At 38.1% G+C, this 20553-nt stretch overlaps 2 protein-coding genes across 2 annotated transcripts; one reads left to right on the top strand and one right to left on the bottom strand.

Moving 5' to 3' along the window:
- Positions 1 to 3079: 3079 nt before the first annotated feature.
- Positions 3080 to 7879, top strand: slc32a1 (solute carrier family 32 member 1). Its single transcript, XM_030134727.1, has 2 exons — positions 3080 to 4042; positions 5296 to 7879. Exons 1-2 carry the CDS (start codon positions 3644 to 3646, stop codon positions 6481 to 6483), a joined length of 1587 nt encoding a protein of 528 aa, XP_029990587.1. The 5' UTR covers positions 3080 to 3643; the 3' UTR covers positions 6484 to 7879.
- A 2184-nt stretch (positions 7880 to 10063) lies between these two features.
- On the bottom strand, positions 10064 to 16721 carry aurka (aurora kinase A). The gene is made up of 9 exons (XM_030133304.1): positions 16403 to 16721; positions 15980 to 16045; positions 14052 to 14376; positions 13915 to 13957; positions 13601 to 13792; positions 13008 to 13146; positions 12748 to 12896; positions 12442 to 12616; positions 10064 to 11036 (listed from the first exon to the last, which is right to left on the bottom strand). The coding sequence occupies exons 2-9, from the start codon at positions 16040 to 16042 to the stop codon at positions 10854 to 10856; spliced, it is 1269 nt and encodes a 422-aa protein (XP_029989164.1). The 5' UTR covers positions 16043 to 16045; positions 16403 to 16721; the 3' UTR covers positions 10064 to 10853.
- Positions 16722 to 20553: the final 3832 nt, after the last annotated feature.

Consider the following 20553-nt stretch of genomic DNA (forward strand, 5'->3'; position numbering starts at 1 on the left):
CAATGAAAGACCGAGGCTATTGTAGTCGTACTTGATTTCAGAAACAAGACAAATGCAGTTTATTGTGCTTGGTTGAGTAGTCATATGTGCTATTAGACTTATCAGTACATTCCTAAAATATGTAAATAATAATAATAAAAATCATCATCATCATTACCATCACCACCATCATCACCATCATCATCATCATCATCATCATCATCATCATCATCATCATCATCATCATCATCATTATCATCATCATCATCATCATCATTATCATCATCATCATCATCATCAGGTTTCATCTCGCCCTTCTGCGTTGTTATTACTTGGTTATTGGCCTGCATAATCGCGTAAAAGTGGCCTTTTATTTTTGTGATTCGAGAAAAGAATTGGTGGGGGTGGGGTGGGGTGCGGTGGTGGGTGTCAGTGAGGGTGGGGAGGGTGCGTGAAGGCGCAGAACCTTGTGCCAGCTCACCCATGTATGTAATGTGAAAAAGGAGAGCCGGGGGCAGAGAGAGGACGACAAAAAAGGGTGCGCGTGATTGCGTGGAAGTGGGGGTGGGTGCACTGGAGGAAATGAATCTGAGGACACAGTGCCATTTTTGGCTTCGGCTTCTACCTTTAAGAGGAGAATAAGGTGGATATAGTCCGGCGCTTTTGTTGGAGTCCGTGAAAAATGTGGCAGTAAAAAAAATAAAAAATAAGTAAAAACGGGCAGAGTGGACTGGGATGCAGATAAAGAACATTGGTCTGTCATATCAGTAATCGGCAGGGATGAGGATCCCTCGTGGGACGTGGCACCCTGACCCCACAGTGACTCTCAGGATGGGTGATAAACGGGGGAAATCACTTTGCTTTCTATTCACTGATGAAGGATAAGCAGGAGGCTGATGGCACAAAGTGATCGAATGGAAAATGAGTAAAGCTTGAAATCATGTTTAATCTATAACCTGCAGGTCCAACCATATAAGACTGTTTTTTTTATTTAAAAAAGACCAAAACCGGTATATTTCCCAGATTAAACGCCTCGGTGTGTGAGTGTGTAGGCCTCAGTCTCATCCTGCAGCCGGCCGAAAAGCAACCTCTTTTATTATTCTGCTGATTGTTGTGATTATTATTCTTATTGTAGTGGAGTGTACATGAGGTTGTAAAGAGTGTGCGGTGGCTGTAACCTACTGGCTGCTGGTGTCAGGGCTGCTCTTTTCATCTCTCAGCACACTCCATCAGACAGCACCGAGCGCAGATCAGAGGAGGGCTGCAGCCCGCTGATAACAGCCTCTGTCATTAACTCTTTCATTCAGAGCCGGCTTTACGACCAGCCCTGCTCCTATCCACGGCAGCTGAGAATTAAAACAAAATGTAAACGCGCAGGAGCAGCAGGGTTTGGGGTCCAAATGAGCGGTTTGTGTTGGAAAATCTCAAATTGAAGCGCGTCGTTTATGTTCATTGGGGGATTGAGCAGATATCCTGTGGCCTGACAGATAAAGCTCGGCCTGCAGGATAGGACTACTACTGTTACATCTGGCTCTGCATTTAACATTAGGTTCTTTGAATTATTTGTGACTATAAAGCAAATTGTTTTTATTTTTCGCACCTTTTCCACATTCCACGAATTTGAGTGGAATTAAAACTGTGAAATAATCACATCAGTAGTTTCTTTTTAAAATAACATTATAATAACGCAGCTCATTTAGGTTTGACTACCCAGCCCATTTGTTGTTTCTGACGTCACTAATCTTTCTATCTTTGACATAATTTCATAGTAGGCCTCTGATTGTAACTGAAGCTTTTGTTCACCAACCGCTTTTGTTCTGAGACATTTTTACTCTTGTGTTATATCATGCATCCATCCTGCTCTTATCACGTTACAATCTATTAAAAAAAACAAAACAAACTGGACACACCTTTTAATACACCGTACTTGGAGTGCAGAGTAAACAGTCTAGATGCATGCATGCATGCAGCAGACCGTGTCACAGTCCACTGTATGGTCCCAGTTATTTCAGGCTTTGTATCATGGCGATGAACTCTGATACTGCAGCCCGAGGACACACTGAACATGGTGGACACAGAGCACCAGTGACAAGACAGTGTAAACAGACCGTTTACACCACTTGGGGCCTGGTTTGCAAATTCCTTAAGCTACAGTAATGGAAATAAATACGGCATCTAATGCAATTTATGGCTTTTGAAGCTGTGTCTACAAAACAAATAAAACTTTAAATTAAAAAGAGAATTTTTACATTTATTTCATTTTACGAGATGATCCTGTTCCGTACTTTTGAATTTAAAAAAAAAAAAATAAATAAATGGATGGATGGTTTTCCAATCGAAAAAAGTATTCTCACCTCCCAGGAGTTAACAACAAACACGTTTTCACGCCACACAAAATCCAGCTGTAATTCCACCTGATCTCATTTCTTTCACTTGATTAAATACTAAGGCTTTTCTTTTCACTGACACAATCTTGTAGTATTTTTTTTTTCTTAGCGAGCGCACCGCCATGGCTCAGACTGTCACATCCACTTCAGTCACAAAGTCACTGAATAAATGAATCAATGACCGATCTTCCTGAATGAAGATCTGCAATAGGAGCCAGCGGAATAAACTTTACGTCGACATTCTGCAAAAAAAAAAAAAAAAAAAAAAAAGCTCAAACAAAATGTGTGTAGTCTCAAGTTCTATATCTCACCATCATTTAGAAAAAACGAAATGCAAGAAAATATTTCCCTCATCACCAACAAACGCCATTTTTTTAACCCGATCCATGCAATCCAAGAAACAACTTAATATTCTCATGTTCCACGTCCTCTTCTTGTTAAAATAAAACAAATGCCAGAAGATTTGTTTTTCTTATTTTCTTTTGATTACTAGTCTAGTTTTGTATGTTTTACAATCTGGTCCAAAGAGTTTAGGATTTCGCCAAATTCCAGCCTCCTTTTATACGCGTAAAATTATGCAAGATTTGAGGCCCCCGGAATGTCATTGGATGTGGGGATGAGGTATTATAGTTTATGGGTTGGGGACGGGATGGTGGGGGTCCTGCAAGCACCTCCCCTAGAAATGCAGCAAATCTCTCCCGTTTTCTCCTGGTGGGGCACTGGGAGGGCTGGAGACGTGCTTTGCATTGGCAGGCTGATGAGGACACGTGTCTCCTCCCTGCCTCCCCCCCGGGCTCCTCGGTACCGCATTGGCATCAGTAAAGGCACCTGAAAACCGACAAGCAACTCCTGGAGACACCGCCTGATACCTTATAACCCGAAAGAAAACGATATTATAGGCCCTACAGACACCCGCGGCTCGCCTGTTTGGTGCATAAAAGCTTTGCGCACACCGCCGAACTGCCTCAAATACTGAAAAGTTGCGCTTACACGTCGAGCATCAGAGCGCAGTGCCAAGATGCAGAAAAGGAGCAGCGACATCTGAAGGTGACATGAACCTGGGGATAATCAAGAGCAGGCGTACACTGAATAAGAAGTGGAGATAGCAACTGAAAACCTGTGGTGTCTTTGGCTGAAAACTTGCGCTTTTCTCCGTGGCTTTATCTGATGCAGAGAGTCAAGAGCTGCAATCCAAAGTAGCCTCACAATTTGACCAACTGGAGGAGAAACCCACTAATTAAGCTGCAGACAGCTGAGAGTCGAAAGAGGAGCGAAAAATGGCGACGTTAATCAGAAGCAAGCTTTCTAATAAACTGTCAAATGCAGCCACCGCTGTCTCCAACAAATCCCAGGCGAAGGTGAGCGGCATGTTCGCCAGGATGGGGTTCCAGGCCGCCACCGACGAGGAGGCTCTAGGCTTCGCCGCCTGCGATGACCTGGACTACGACCACCGGCAAGGCATGCAGATGGATATTTTAACATCCGATGAGATGGGAGGAGAGGGGAGCGGACTGGGAGACGGAGGCGTGATGGAGGGGGACAGTCACTACCAGAGGGACGGCACCGGTCCGCCGCACTCAGCCTCTAAGGACGGAGATCCGGCGAACGAATTGGCTGAAGTCAGACCAAAAATCACCGCTTGGGAGGCGGGTTGGAACGTCACAAACGCCATCCAGGTAAAAGACGCACTTCACGGATTAGACGTGGTTGACCTCTGAAACAGCTGTGAAAATCCAGATAAACGCAACACCTGCAAACGCACAAAACAAAACAAAACAAAACAAAAAACACCAGGATCTGTCCCTCTGTATCAACTTAGTTACTACTTTTAATAATGCATGGAAAATAATCAGCCCTATAACTTTGAAATAAAAAAGATTTCTACAGAAATCCAACTTATTTTGATCATGATAATATTTCCAAGCATTTTAATGGATCAATGCAGAGATTTCAGAACAGCCAAGAGGAAAAGGGAGGTAGGTGATGTGTCCTGTTACCCCCTCCCTCCCTTCAGCTCAACACACACCCACGCAGACACGAATTCTTTGTCTGTGTAGTAATGTCCACTGCCGTCGATGCAGTCTCTGATAACGGGGAATAAGTCACAATCAGTAATCGGCATGGCAACAAATGAATGAGCCTAGACTTTGCATGAATACAGTACACGAATACAATACAGAATCAGTATTTTAGCTGTATTATTTTGGAGCATTTAAAGATTTAAAGCGCTTAAAATAACTGCACCTTTATTCATTTTAAGTGTCATAAATCAAAACAGTGCTTCCGTTATTACTGCGTTTATACTCAGGGCCTAAGAGTTTGATTTTTCCAATTACGCACAAGTAAGAACCACATGTGCAGTTTTATTATAATTATTATTTATTTTTTTTACTTAGAATTGTGTACTAAGAACTGTTTTTTTTTTGTTGTTTTTTTTGGTGATAATGTGATAATTAAATGTGTGAAGAGTTAAACCATGATCTGAAGTGCGGTCACTTCCTGCTCCAGTCTGCATGTGTAAAAGCTATGCGACAAAAATCCCTAGACGCAATCCTTTCATGCCTTATCAAGGCTGTGGTCACGGCACCCACGATGACATCACAGTGTGTCTCCTCAATCCCGTGCTGACGTCAGAGGCGGGATGCGCTCAAAGCAAAGTGGAAAACCCACAACATGAAAACCAGGAGTGACATCCACTGAAGAGTTCTCTCACTCAGGCCCACCCCAAGAAAAACTGCACATGAACTAAAACACAGTGAAAAGACACAAATAACAGAATACAAGTTCATTTTGTGTCTATGAAGCTTTAACTGTTCACTCTTAACCACTGTAAAACATAAATCACTTTTTTTTTTGGAGAAATCAGTGCAGATCCAACTATGAAAACCTGTCATTCCCACGGGGCTTTAACGTGTTTTTTGTGTTTTAGGGGATGTTCGTTCTCGGGTTGCCCTACGCCATCCTGCACGGAGGATACCTCGGACTCTTTCTCATTATTTTCGCCGCCGTGGTGTGCTGCTACACGGGGAAAATCCTCATTGCCTGCCTGTATGAGGAGGACGAAGACGGACAGCTCGTCCGTGTGAGAGACTCCTATGTGGACATTGCCAACGCCTGCTGCGCGCCCAGATTCCCGTCTTTAGGTGGCCATATCGTGAATGTAGCCCAAATCATAGAGCTTGTGATGACTTGCATCCTGTACGTGGTGGTCAGTGGTAATCTCATGTACAACAGCTTCCCCAATATGCCGATTTCGCAGAAGTCGTGGGCCATCATCGCCACCGCCGCTCTCCTCCCCTGCGCCTTCCTCAAGAACCTGAAAGCCGTCTCCAAGTTCAGCTTGCTGTGCACGCTGGCCCACTTTGTCATCAACGTCCTGGTGATAGCTTATTGCCTCTCCAGAGCCAGGGACTGGGCCTGGGATAAGGTCAAGTTTTACATAGATGTCAAGAAGTTCCCCATCTCCATTGGGATTATCGTGTTCAGCTACACCTCGCAGATCTTCCTGCCGTCCCTGGAGGGGAACATGCAGAAACCCAGCGAGTTCCACTGCATGATGAACTGGACTCACATAGCTGCCTGCATCCTCAAGGGTCTGTTCGCCTTGGTGGCTTACTTGACCTGGGCTGATGAAACCAAGGAGGTCATCACAGACAACCTGCCCTCCACCATCCGAGCTGTCGTCAACATCTTCCTAGTGTCCAAAGCTTTGCTGTCGTACCCGCTGCCGTTTTTCGCTGCCGTCGAGGTTTTAGAGAAAACCTTTTTCCAGGATGGAGGACGCGCGTTCTTTCCAGATTGCTACGGAGGCGATGGACGCCTGAAATCCTGGGGACTCACACTCCGATGTAGCCTTGTTGTGTTCACCTTGCTTATGGCGATTTATGTGCCACATTTCGCCCTCCTCATGGGTCTCACTGGCAGCCTGACTGGCGCAGGCCTTTGCTTTCTGCTTCCCAGTCTCTTCCACCTCAAGCTTTTATGGAGAAAGCTTCTATGGCACCAGGTTTTCTTTGATGTCGCCATCTTTGTAATAGGAGGTATATGCAGCATATCTGGCTTCATTCACTCAATGGAGGGGCTCATAGAGGCTTTCAAATATAACATAGAAGATTAGGAACCAGTCACCGCTGGCAATAGATGTTTAATGCAAATCCCTATTTAGTGAGAAAAAAATAAACACACGACTTCCGACAGTCCCTCTGCTTAATTCATGCGTAAAAGGCGCGCAGAACACACGCATCTCCGCACTCATACAGTCTTGCATCAATTCAGAAAAAACATGCGCGCACACGCACGCACACACAGGCGCGTGCACACAGTGACACGAGACGACGGCAGTAAGGGAATCTAATGCATCCACAACACACTATATGGACAGTACATGTTGTATAAATATGCCAACAAAAGTACACATATTTTCCAGTGGAGTGAACGTTTACAATATTGACCTTAAACAAAAATTGCAAAAAGGGCAGTTTGTCTTTTCGTCGCTCTTGTGGTGCTTCCCCACACGAGACTTCACTTCATGTAACGTGCGAGTTTGTGATGGACAGGCATTTGGCGGTGTAACGTGATTCAACAATGATTAAGATACTCGAAAATAGAAAAAAAAGAGACAAAAAAATGCCACTTTCTTCTATTTGCAATATGATTATTGGCACTGAATGTGGTATGTGGATAGATATCATGGAAAAATAAAAACAAGGCAATAACCAGCAGTTTATAACCACATGAATGCGTTTAGAAATACGTTAAATAATCGGTAAGTTCGTTAGACGTGAGGAAATTGGACCTTTTCCCCAGGCTGTTATTAAACACCGGACATGCTAAATGTGAGATAGGCTCCACAGCAGCTATACAAACTATGCATTGAATGTATGATATTTGAGACACACAAAACATAATGAAACTGGGAAGTGGAAATAAAAAAAAATCCTCCAAATTTCAATAATTTCTGCGTGAAAGTGTGGATATTTTTAATTTTCACTTTTTCTTTTACTGACATTTTTAATTGGCAATAATAAATTTCACCCGTCCCAAAATACACACTTTGGAAAAACGTCCTATAGTTATATTTTATCAAACAAGATGGGGATCCCAAATTGAAACCCTGCACTTTCAGTTTATAGCCAATTCTTCTTAATATTTGCATTAGATTTGGAGAAAATATGGCCTATTGTCAAATCAGTTTAATAGACTCCTGTCTCAAAATTCGGTGTCTGAAATCTAAAAAGAGATCATCAAAAGAGGAAAATGTGCATACAGACATTTTTCATTTTGTGCAATCCAATGGGTCCTGTGGAAATGTTATAAAACCGTATGTGTAGTGTGTTATTGTGGTTTCAAAAAGATGGAATGTATATCTCAAAGTCGTTATCATATATCGTGAAATTAATATTAAAGAATAAAGAAATAAGTGAAATTATATTGTAAAAACGTGTGTGGTTTTATGTAAAACGGTCAGAACATGTATTTTTCTTTTGTTCTCTATAATAAAAGACAGAAAATGACGGAGAAAGCATTTTATTTCCAAGACAAAAATGATTCTAAGATTTTTATCAAGGCTGTAAAGGCCTTGTGCCTTAGAAAAAACAATTTAAAAGTGTGTGTCTCGGTTTTTATGTGTAAAAGGGGGTTGGCAGTTGATTCAACTATAGTAGAAATCAGCTAAATATGTAGACAATATATTCTCTGCAAATTCAGAGAATATTTCCCACTGGGATTTGCATTTGTGAATGCTCCTATGGAAAGGCTTATTTGGCCAGATTTTCTGCTGCAGGCATCCAGGGCCTCATGGTCGACCTGTTCATTCACTGTGTTGATTTCCTCCGCAGACAACATCTGGCTTTAACCATTTATTTCTGAGTGGTCTGATCTCCATCTGCGACAACGTCAAGCTACCTGGTGCATACCAATGCACGGATATATGGGCCATACCTCCGAGTCATGAGTCCAGAATGAGCAGCTTTAAGGTCACGTCACTGCAGCAGGATGGAACAAAGGTAGAATACTTTCATGGCAAAGAGTGACTCTTGAACAAACTAAAATGCTCTATTTTGTGTCACAGACCAACATCAACAACAAGAGCCAGATAGATTTTTCTTAGTCTTAGTTTGCAGTCAGGTGGAACCCACAGATGATGCTTTAGAGATGCAGCCAAAGGCCCATCTGATTACAGGCCTATCATTTTTTCCAATGCATTCTGGGTTAAAGAAAATCTACTCAGACATAACAAAATATTCAAAAAAAACAAAACGCTGACCTGGAAACGGATGGATATATTCAGTGATTTCTGCATTTAAGTAATACCTACATTTACGGAGAAGCAGGGTACTGAGACAGAGGCCTATTTTTGTCCATAAATGGTTAAATCCTCATCAATGCTGTGCCTCAGTCGTTCCTAGGGAGCCCCCTAGTGGCCAACAGGGACACTACTTACAGACACAAACGTGATTAACCCTTTCATGCATAGTGGTCACTATAGTGGACAGATATTCTCCAGCTGTTCTCTTGTATATTCATGGGTTTAGTTGATTTAATACTATGTCCTCCTGAGACCCAGAAATGCATTTTTGTCCTCTGTAGGGAACTAAAATTTGACTCTTTTAATTAAAAAAAAAAAAAAAAAAAAAAAAAAAAAAAAAAAAAAAAAAAAATTTCATTGCAAAGGACATTCCATTAAAAAATAAATAAATGAAAAATAATTTTCAAAATGTATCTGAAAAAACTTACGTTTTGCAGTTTCCAATCAAGATGACTATTTAATGTAAAAAAGATAAAGATTTTCACTTTACCGGATCTCAAGAGGATATCATCTAACACAGTGGACGCTCATGCATCATCTACACTAATATTCAGACCATTACTTTAACAGCTAATTTTCTCAAACAAAAAGTTTTTTTTATTTTATTTTATGTATTATCTCCATGAAATGAGTAAAAACTAGTATTAGAGTATGATAAAATGTGAAAAAACATCAGATTAGCTGCTTTCAAAATGTTTTTATTTCATAGTTTTCACACAGTATATCACTTTATGATGATGGGTTTTAAATATATGTCTTGGCTTCAAAAATTTAACGCATGGTGTCCAGCTGAGTGGACATTTTTGTAACTCCATGAAAATAGATTCATAAAAAATTCAATTACATTGTTTTTTTCATGTCTAAATAGGAATAAAAACACTCAGGAAAAAAAAATCTTGATTAAGGTTCTCATAATTCATGCATGAAAGGGTTAATTACCTCAGAAAACAATGTTATCCGTTCAGCGAATTCCAAAACTACAACTTTTAGTTCAGTCTCGGACTTAAATAGCAAATAGCGGCAGATCTACATATTTGTTCATTTTCCATCAGTTATCTTTTACTCAAGTCTTCTCATCCTCAGACCTTTATTTCCTCCAAAGGCTACTGCCACCTTAAAAAAATATTTTCTCATTCAATTTTAAGCTTCACAATAATTTAAAGCCACCAAACAAACCACTAGTTATGATCTAAAGTGCTTTTTCTTCCTTGTTGTCAGTAGGTAGCTTTGTAAGCTTAAGGTAAGTCATTATTTTAACTAAACACATGTATTAGTAAACCCTGTACCAGTAAAAGTATGTCCCAGTTTTTCTTAAAACGGCTTACTAAAATCTCTACTTAAACAAAGGCTCCGGTTATGATGGTAGATTAGTCAATGTATCTGTGACATTTATTCATGCATTTAAAACATCTCACTTTCCATTTCTACAACTTTATTTGTGCCATAATGCATAACTTTTCATTGTGTTTAGGATAGACATTTTAAATACATTGTAGAAAACCATAAAAGATGCAGAACACCCCGCCGTATCAAAAAGCACAAGCGTTTCTAACATTTCAATCATTCGTTTGCAGCAGATATTAGAGTTCAATAAAATAGCCACGGAGAAGCTTCTTTTTCAGTGACGATATTGGTGTGATCTGCAAGTGTCTTTTAAATACCTCAGTGATACCTTAGCGCCCTCTGCTGGCCATGCTTTTGTCACGAAACAGTACTGGACATTTTAATACTTGTTATTAGTGCAATGTTTTCCAAATATGAGTCAATTTACTGAGACAGAAATGCATAAAAGGACACAAAACTATTGTATCTGACAAACATGTTGAATTACAAAGTCAAATATTCCATTAAATGATCCTTTATTTTGTGTTTCAAGTAATGGCATTTTAGTAAAATTAATAAAATTTTCATAATTAGACAAAGACGGTGACATATTTACAGAAAATGAATGCCATTGTAAGAAATGGAAACAAAGAGGAGAATAACAACAAAAAGTGGCTCAAGATTCCTGCAGACACAACATCCACACTTGGTGATCCTGTTGTCACAGCTCAAGTAGTTACAAGCAGATTCTGATAAATTATCTTCTGAACATAAAGGTTCTTTCACCACAGTATTAAACAGTTTGTGTTCTGCACGAGCCAGACACTCTGACCATAATACTCCAGTTGTGGAAATGCTCACTGAGCAGGCTCTTCATTGTTCAGGGTGGTGGGTTTCTTGGTGGAGCACTCGACCACCCAGGGGTGAGTCAGGACTCCCTGGATGGGGAGCCTGTGCATGGGGTTGTGCTTCAGCAACTTGGCAACCAAGTCTTTGGCTCCAGCACTGATATTGGCCTGTGCAGGGTAAGTGTACTCCACCTGGAAGGTAAAGGTTCAGAGACAAAAAAAGGTTAAAAGGTGTTATGTGTAGTATTAATACTCCAACCTCTCAACAGCAGGTGGAAGTCTGAACACAAGTATGCCTACAAAAACAAAAAAACAACAAAAAAGACAACCCAAAACAATTACGTAATCAAACTATCACTCACTGAAAAAAGTACAAAGCTCATCGTTTAAACACATCTGTATTATGGCATTGTCTAACTTTCTTCTTCAAACTAAAACTCATACCTGCTTATTTTGTTGGTCAAAATAACATGGTCTGATAATCTCCATGTGCTGTGTCAGCTGATAGGTTACATTAGAGCTTTTAGACCAAAAAGAGCCACAGTAAAACCACAGATCACCTCAGTTTTCTGTAGGTTTGTGTTGTCAGGAACTGAATTAAAGATCTGTTTGGAAATCATCCAAACAAGGTAAAAACTGTCACTGTTCAGTCTGAACCGTGGATCAACAAACAGCAAAGAAAAAAGCAAAGAGAATACATCACATTTAACTTTGAAGCATCATAAGCCAGTGTAAAAGAAATGCTGCCATTTCAGCATCAAACTCCATTCTTTTCACTTAGAGGTGTGTCCATTGAAACAACAACACCTCTAACTTTTATCACTTTAGCCCCTTTTACACAGCACTTCTATTCCAAGAATATTTCACCTTTACTTCTGGAACAACGTCTGTGTAAATGAAATGGTGGGATCATCTGGTCCCACCTCTGTCAGGGCTCTGTAACGCCTCTGGAGGTAGGAACAGAGCTGTGATAAAGGTGGAATCATGATTCCAGAAAACTATGCAAAAGGAACACCTCTCATTCCACAACCAAGGTGTCGTTTTGATGATGTATTGCGTGTGTTACCTCTATGCTGGGGGGATTTAAAAATGATTGCGGGCCGTGTACAGTAAACAAACATATCAACACGACCAGAAAGATGTCAAACTGGGGAAACGCTGAGATCTGCGAGCTGTTGTCACTTCAGGCGGGGGACTTCATCCATGCTAACATTTGTGGAACAGTGAAAGACGAGCCGACTCTGGAGAGGTTAGCAACACTGCTATCATCAGGGTATTTCCCACGCACAAGTTATATGCCACACTATGGAATGCAGACCTTTAAAGATGATGTAAACATACCACAAAATGAAAATACCAAAGTACTGGTGCAAAGGCCTATTTTAAAAACTGATCTTAAGGTCAAAAACTGTTTTGATGGTTTTGCCTTCAGTTTTACTTCATTTTAGTTCATACTTAAAAAGATTTCAAAATTCAACAATTTGTTTCAGGATGTTGTATTAGGTGTTGTTATAGACTGACCACTGAGCTTGGCAAAGGAAAACTTCATCACTATAGAGCCATTATTAACATTTAGTGGTTGATTAAGTTGATTTACCCTTGAAATCCTACGGTACGTCTCCTCGTGACTTTTTGTTTCAAATGGGGGTTTTCCAACCAGGAATTCATAACAAAGGACACCAAGGCTCCATAAGTCCACCTTCTCGTCATGAGTTTTCCCCTCAATCATCTCTGGAGGCAAGTAGTCCAGTGTTCCACACAGAGTAGACCTCCTGAATAAGAAAAAGATTCCAGAAGTAATTGACAGTTGTTGAAATCCATGTTTTTATAGATGCCAATACTGAATGTAATGATCAGAAATGACAATATCAATGTCCTTGACCACAACAGTGTATGAACTTGCCTGGAGGAAGGTGTGTGAACAGACCAGCCAAAATCTGCAATTTTCAGCTCCCCATTGGCCCCCAGTAGCAGATTCTCTGGTTTGATGTCTCGGTGGATCACTTTCTTTGAGTGGCAATAGTTTAGGGCATCTGCCAGCTCCATGATGTACTAGTAAAACACACAAAGCAAGGGAACGAAAAACATTCATTTTTAAAAATTATTTCTGTAGCAGAATAAGTCTACATTAACTTTTATCATTAATTAACTTTTATTACTTACTGTGGCACTTCTTTCCTCAGGAAAACTTCCACAGCGCTGTAGCTCACTGTAGAGTTCTCCCCTGGGTGCAAACTCAAGAATTAGGTAAACACGAGTCGTGTCGTGGAAGTAACCATAGAGGCGCAGGATGTTTGGGTGTCTGGAAGACACAGACCAAAGAGTATTTACACAAAGTTAGATGAACACTGAAATGACCAAAGAACATTATTTACTTTTGCAGTATACATTTCCAACCTCTCCAATTCACTGGGAAAACTGACAATACACAATATGACAAATATAGAGCTGCAACCAATTAATCGACTTAAAGTGATCCAAAAAAATCATTCAATCACAATTCTCCTGAATCAAAGCTTTGTTTCCTTAATTTCTCTGCTGTTAAACATTGGTTCCACTGTTGCGTTTCACACAGACGATTATTGTGAGGTACAAAGAAGCTTCAATCCAGGAAAACTGCAATAGAATATTTCCCTTTAATCAGTTCGAGTCAATTAATTGAACCATGAATTTTTGAATTCGCTTTAAGCACCTAATTGATTAATCGGTTGCAGCTCTAGACAAATATATTTGTTCTAAATAAACAAACATGTTACCTGAGGTGAGACTGGATCTCCACCTCTCGTCTCAGCTGATGCTCTACTCCTGCTTTCTCCAACTGCTTCTTGAACAGAACTTTCAGAGCCAAGATAAACTTGGTTTGCCGCTCTCTAGCCAGGTAGACATTGCCAAATTTACCCTTTCCTAGAGGTCGACCGATGTCAAAGTTTTCCAAGCTCCATCGCTTCCTGTATGACAATAAAAATAATGAATAAAAAAATTCTAGGTTGTTACAGAGAACTTGTCACTTTAATAAGTAACTTAGTTTAGCATCAAAACCACTATAAGGAAGCACATTTAGCAGACATACTTTGAAGAAGTGTTAGTCACAGAATCAGTCTTGGCTGGTTTGTCTGAAAAATAAAAAAGAATAAAAATATTCATTAAAATCCATCAACACACTACTGCATACATACATTTTTTTTTTAATTTTTTAATTATACTAACTCTGTGGCTTTTCCGGCCTTGCTGATTCTGTTGTGGTTTTAGCCTGAATGGAGTTCATCTTGGACTCGTATGTCTTTGGTTGGCTTTGGGGATGGGGTGAAGGATTTACAATCTGAACAGCAGGGTTCACATTCTGATCAGCTGGGTTCATGTGCTTCGCAACCGACACATGAGATGCCGATTTTTGGGTGCTGATGGGTTTCTGAATGCGCTGGGGTCCATTTGAGACCCCTAGGACACGTTGATGTGAAGTTTGTGTGACTAAAGCCTTTGGAGTTGTTTGTGCGTGCGACACAGGAATCCGCTTGGGTCCATCACTGTTTACCTGCAAAGTAACAAAACAATCAAAATTGAGAAAGAATCTGAGAAATCCCCAGGACCACGTCAACCAGGGTTTTGACAAGTTACAAGATAAATTTAAGATATGCACATCCATTATGAATGTGCTTTTGGTCATTTTTCATGTCTAGGGCTGGGTATCATTCAGAATATTTTGATACAGCAGCACATGAACAAGAAATTGTGGCTTACTGATTTTTACATTTGAACACAAAGACAGTTATATTCTACATGACAGTACAGATCTTCAATTATTTTTCAGCATTTTCATAACAGAAAAATATGAACCCATTTACTTGAGGTTGATCGACAGTAGATTTTTTTTTAAAAGGCTGATATGACAAAGACACATTTGGCAAATGATTTTCCACACAGCACTACTGTCTTTACACTTAAACCTCTTAAATTGTGTTTTGTTGCTGAAGATGAAGCTGGATTAAAATGTAGCTCGGCTAAAATTTACTTAGGGGGTCAAATGAGTGGCCATTTTTGTCAAAAAAAAAAAGTTGCAAGAAATGCATAGAACTGTGATGAAATAATGCTAATACATTTGTGCACAGACTACTGAAATTATTTGACAGTTGAAGCTATATTTTCAGAAATACTGGATTTTGAATAGCACGTGTATGTGAAAACTTTTGCTGGACGGACGGACATGACATTACCCATGATGATCTGGTCAGTACCAGTACTTTATTAGAAATAAACTTATATACTTACTATTGCTAATTATCCTCTTATTCATAAATGTTAGTATTGTGGATCTAAAACAATAACAGCTGACACAAATACACAAAATGTGGTAGTGGACAGATGTGACATGGTTGTTACAGATCCCATCATACTGATGCTCGGCAGCCATGTCACCGTTTCCAGAAATGATCCCTGTGCAAAAACTAGTATCATAATTATTTATTGTATAGTTTATCATCATACTAAAGAGTAAATAACAATATAGAATTGTTATTTCTTTATAAAAATGCTTATTATTAGAAAACTGTTGATTTAGAAAGTGATGTGTGACATTCTTAATGTATGTATTGGCGTAACATAAGCAGGATAGAATCTTGTAAGAAAACTTGGGGAATCAAAAAGAATAGAATATTTGTTTATCAGGTAAATTTAATTAAAATATAACTTGGCCATTTGTGACATGAAAATAAAGCATTAATTGTGATAAAATTGGACATATTTGACCTGAAAACATAGTTCAAATGACCATCAACATGTTGCAACAGAACTTAAATTCTGTAAATTGGCATAACTTGCATTTACCAACACAAAGTTCCTTTGGGGATTCACTTCTATTGATTTCTTATGCACAAAGACATAAATAAGACCTCTAAGCAAATTTTAGCCGTACTGTCTTTACACTTAAACCTCTTAACTTGTACGTTTTGTTGCTGAAGATGAAGCTGGATTAAAATGTAGCTATGCTTTTTGACAAACCTGCTAAAATAATATTAATTAAAGAGGCTGAAAATACAGATACTGATTGATTTCAGAATTGAAAATAATTACCAGGGACCTGAAGAAACACTAATCACCATACTTTCTTATCCAAGAAAAATGCATGTATTTTTCTGTACCTTAACTTCAGGCCTTTGAAATTTAAGGTCCTTTGTCAGCTTGACCTTGGCAGAGGATTCCATATTCTGTTAGAAAACAACGACAAGAAAAGTCAGAAAAAGCTTCAACTCACAGAAACAGGTTGCAAGGCAAAAGTGGTCAGTCAGCAAAAAAAGTTATTTTAGCAATAATTTACTGTACAGAAATGAATAAAGTATCACCGATGTTACCTTGTACTGATGTTTAAGATATCATTAGACAAAGACTGGACACGGAACGTAAAAATATAAAACGCTGTCAAGGATTTAAAAATATTAGCCCTGGGCCAAGCGTGGTGTGGGTTTTCGTTTGTAGCCGTTAGCTAGTTTGTAGCAACCACAGTAAACCGATACAGATCACTTTACATTTCGAAGGATTAGCGTTGACTGGTTAAAATAACTTACCAAAGTGATTCTACGGTGATTCAGAGGAACCCCTGACGATACCTTATCCAAAACTCAAACTGTTCAGTGAAGGTCTGAACGTTAGCTAGGTTAGCGTGTCGAAAGGTGGTTCAATTGACGAAAGCTACAGTTTGTAGCTCCACATAAGTTAAATCTATTACGCGGATTTTTAAAAACCGCCCTACAGAGTAATTTAGCCAGCAGCAGCAGGTTAAAGTATGTAAAACGCTGTCTACAGATAAAAGTGGATGAAAGAAAGTTGCCTAAAGTGAGGATTAAAGTGTCCTGCTAACACTTCCTTTAACAGTGCTTTTTCGATTTCAAACGTCCCTCTGTTCAAAACCTTTAAACACAGCAGAGCCTGTAATTGGACAAGAAATGGCCGGTACTCGTCGATCATTGGCTGATGAATCATGTGACGTATTGGCGGGGGAAGTCCTTCACATCAGCAGAGGGCAGTGCAGAGCCAATCTGCACCTAATTTATACCGGATTTTTTTTTCTTGTTTTGTCTAATGAACTCTTTTTTTTTTTTCCAACTTTATTCATCAAAATGTGGTCATACGTACATTCAAACGAATTCCATAGAAACAGACTTTTTTTCCCCAGACTGAGCAACAACATCAAACATCAAACTTATCTGAACAATATTTGTAAAAAACATTATAAAAATAAAATAAATTAAAATAAAATAAAATAAAGTCAGAGGTCTAATCAGAAATCAATACATTTAAATTTTGATACACAATCAAGGCTTGTTTGGCTTTAATATGTTTCAATGTTGTTGTTGTTTTTTTTTTAAATTGGATATTTCATTTATGTAAATTAAAAACTGTGTGTGTGTGTGTGTGTGTGTGTGTGTGTGTGTGTGTGTGTGTGTGGGGGGGGGGGGGGGGTCATAAATCTACGTCTGTGTATAAATTGTTTAGCCATAATAATTAAAGTGTTATACATAATTTTTTTTATATTTTTTGTTTTTCATTGTAACTCTGAATTTAATGTCTTTATACTCCAGTTTGGGTGACTGAGCGTCCTTCTCAGATGTCCAGTCTTGAAATGCTGTCCAAAATGTCCTGGTGTATGGGCAGTCAAAAAACAAATGTTCTAAAGATTCAATTTCAAATTCACAAAAAACACAGTTACTTTTCTCAATATTAAATCTTTGTCTCATAAAGTCATTGTAAGGATAAATATAATTTAGTGTTTTAAAATGAGTTTCTATCACTTTTGGGTGTTTTGTCTAATAAACTCTATGTACAGCCCCACTACTTCCTGAATTTAAGGCAGCTCCTTTATAACACTGATTAATCCAGGTGTGCCTGCTTCTGTGGTCAGGCACACCTGGATTAATCAGTGTGTCCAATGAAAGACAGGAAATAAAGGAGCTGCCTTAAATTCAGGAAGTAGTGGGGCTGTGCATAAAGCCCATTTACCGTTTTGTTACTTCTTCCATTGTTGCATGGTAAACAAATTAAACAAAAGTCAAGAAATGGAATGTATAACAAAAATAAATAAATAATAATAATAATTCAAACTGTTAGATAAATTACCCTGACGCATTGCTTTGATAAAAGTTGTTTTCACTTCTTATATTTCATTTATTATGTTTTTAAATATATATATTTTTAAATGTATTGTTTTGTTTTATCTCTTAATATATAAATACAAATTTTTTGTTTCTTTTAACATTTTACATTTGGGAACATACAACGTCATATCACATTTTCAGGGAGATAGAGAGGTAACAGAAAAAACAAACAAGATACAAGAGGTTTTGACTAAATGTCACACTTTATGATGACCTGAACAGTATTTTTGGCCTTTGTCCCATGTCCCTTATTTTAAACAAATACATAGTTTCAAGATAGCACTGTTCAGGTTTACATCCAAATATATCATGAAATTTGAAATTTCTGAAAACCTGTAAAAAAAAAAAAAAAAAAAAAAAAAATTGATTTAGCTATGTTTCCAAATATTACTGTGGGAGTCTATTGAGAATTGTAGGAACAGTGTTATAATGGTTCCTTTTGAAATGTAACAGGTTACAGATGATGTACTATTTACACTGTTGCAAGTGTATTAAGTAAACATAATGAATGTGGTGTAACATATTATATTTGATTACATTTCTGACTAAAGTTCTTGACTGGGCAAAAAACATCAATTTACCAACAATGAGCTATGTTAGATGTCTTTTCTGATTTTAGACAGAAAACGTTTTTGATATAATGATTATTTATCTTATTAGCTACCCCCTTTTTTTCACTATTTTGTTGATCAATACAATCTCTTTTTCAATTTTATCACTGATTTTATTTTCAGCTGCAGGGGATCATTGTTGATCATTGTTTGGGGGAATTTGTTCAGATGTATGTATGTACGTATGTATGTATGTATGTATGTACGTATTTAATTCATATGACTATAATGTTTTAAGAATTGTATTTATTTATATATGTGAAATGTGTGTAAAATGACATAATGAGTACATTGAAGATATGTTGCTTGTTGTTGAAGAAATTGGTTGTTGAAATTGAACAACAAATGAAAATAATCACAAATCATGATTGTCTTTACTTTAATGTTTTATATCAAGGCCATTTATTTATTTGTTTGTTTATCAGAAATAAGAGAGTTTAACAGTACAACTTAGAAATATTTATAAATCACACATCAGAGAGAGAGAGAGAGTGAATACAATAATCATTATTGTATGGGCATTATTTCTTTTGAAAAAAGTGGCTTTCTGATAAAGATGTTTTTTTCAATGCTAGAGATGAAAATGCCATTAATAGTAATGTAACTGGATAAAATAAGTGTCACATAAAGTATATTTCAGCTCTGTCATTCATTTGCTCATTATCTTGTCATCTTTGGCTGTTCGATTTGAAAGTATTCAAGCCACCTCTGATCTGTTCAGTATAACTAGTACTGTGATACTTCAACAGAGACCACTACTATGTCCAGTGTTGAATCTGAATAAAAGCATGCTGGTAACACCTCAACAACTCCAAATACTTATTGGAAAGATTAAGGTGTTAGTCGACACACCTTAACAGTTGCAAGAAAGCTAACCCAGTGAAATGTCCTTGCTCTCCCACTCATGAAAACAGATAGTATTTGCTTTAAAGAGATAACTTGTGCCGCCAGACAAACCCTGTGTACTTTGGCTTTGATCCATGTTCAAAGAAATGTTCCAAATGAAAATATTCCAAGGAATCTCAGTCCTAAATGTACACGTCTGCAAGTGTAGACCTATCCTTTGGCCACAGTGTGGCAGCATGTGGCTCATCATTATTTCACAGTACTCCCCAACAGAGTGCAGCCCTTGAACTGGCTTAATGCTCAGAGTTTAGAATGGACAAATTGAGTTCAGTAATAGTATTTAAAGTTCTGTGTCTCCACAAACACAGTTTACCTAAAAGAAATGCCAGTAATTATTCTTTTAGATAAATGCCCACTTAAATGTATAATTACATAAGACATTTCAATTACAACAATAAATGTAAGTTGCTTTTGTAGAGGTGGAAGAAGCATTTTATGCTTTACTTTCATAAAAGTACCAATACCACACAGTGAAAATACTCCACTACAAGTAAATATTCTGCTTTCAAAATTTGGGAGTGGGGAGGTTTACTGCTGGATGTGTGTGTGTGTGTGTGTGTATGATATTTTGTTGCTGTACTTACTTAAGCTTGGGCTTTTTTAAACAAACATGTCAAATGTTGGTTCTTCACTCTACAGCAATGCATTATGTTCTGCAAGACCATATATTTGCAGCATCACTGTCCTGTGAGAACACTATAGTTTTTTTTTTTTTTTTTTTTAAGAGTTAGTTATCTTGCAAAGGAGAGTTTTTAAATTTAACTGGGATTAACACTGAGGGATACTTAATCCTTCATTTCATCACAAGTATAAAAAAAAAAAGTGAAGCAATAGAACAATCTTACTTCTGAGAAGAGTGGAGTTAAAGAATTGCCATAAATTTCTACACAAGTACAAGTATTAAATTAATTCCACTTCTGCCATATTCTGATACAACATGTATATATTTAAAGGAATTACAGACAGATTTATTCTGTTAAATGAATCAAATATTTTATTTTATTGCCACATTCTGCAGGTGATGAGAACCATTTCCAATTCTCAGTA

Source organism: Sphaeramia orbicularis, chromosome 5 (genome assembly GCF_902148855.1).
Source record: "Sphaeramia orbicularis chromosome 5, fSphaOr1.1, whole genome shotgun sequence".
In the NCBI taxonomy this organism is placed as follows: Eukaryota; Metazoa; Chordata; class Actinopteri; order Kurtiformes; family Apogonidae; genus Sphaeramia; species Sphaeramia orbicularis.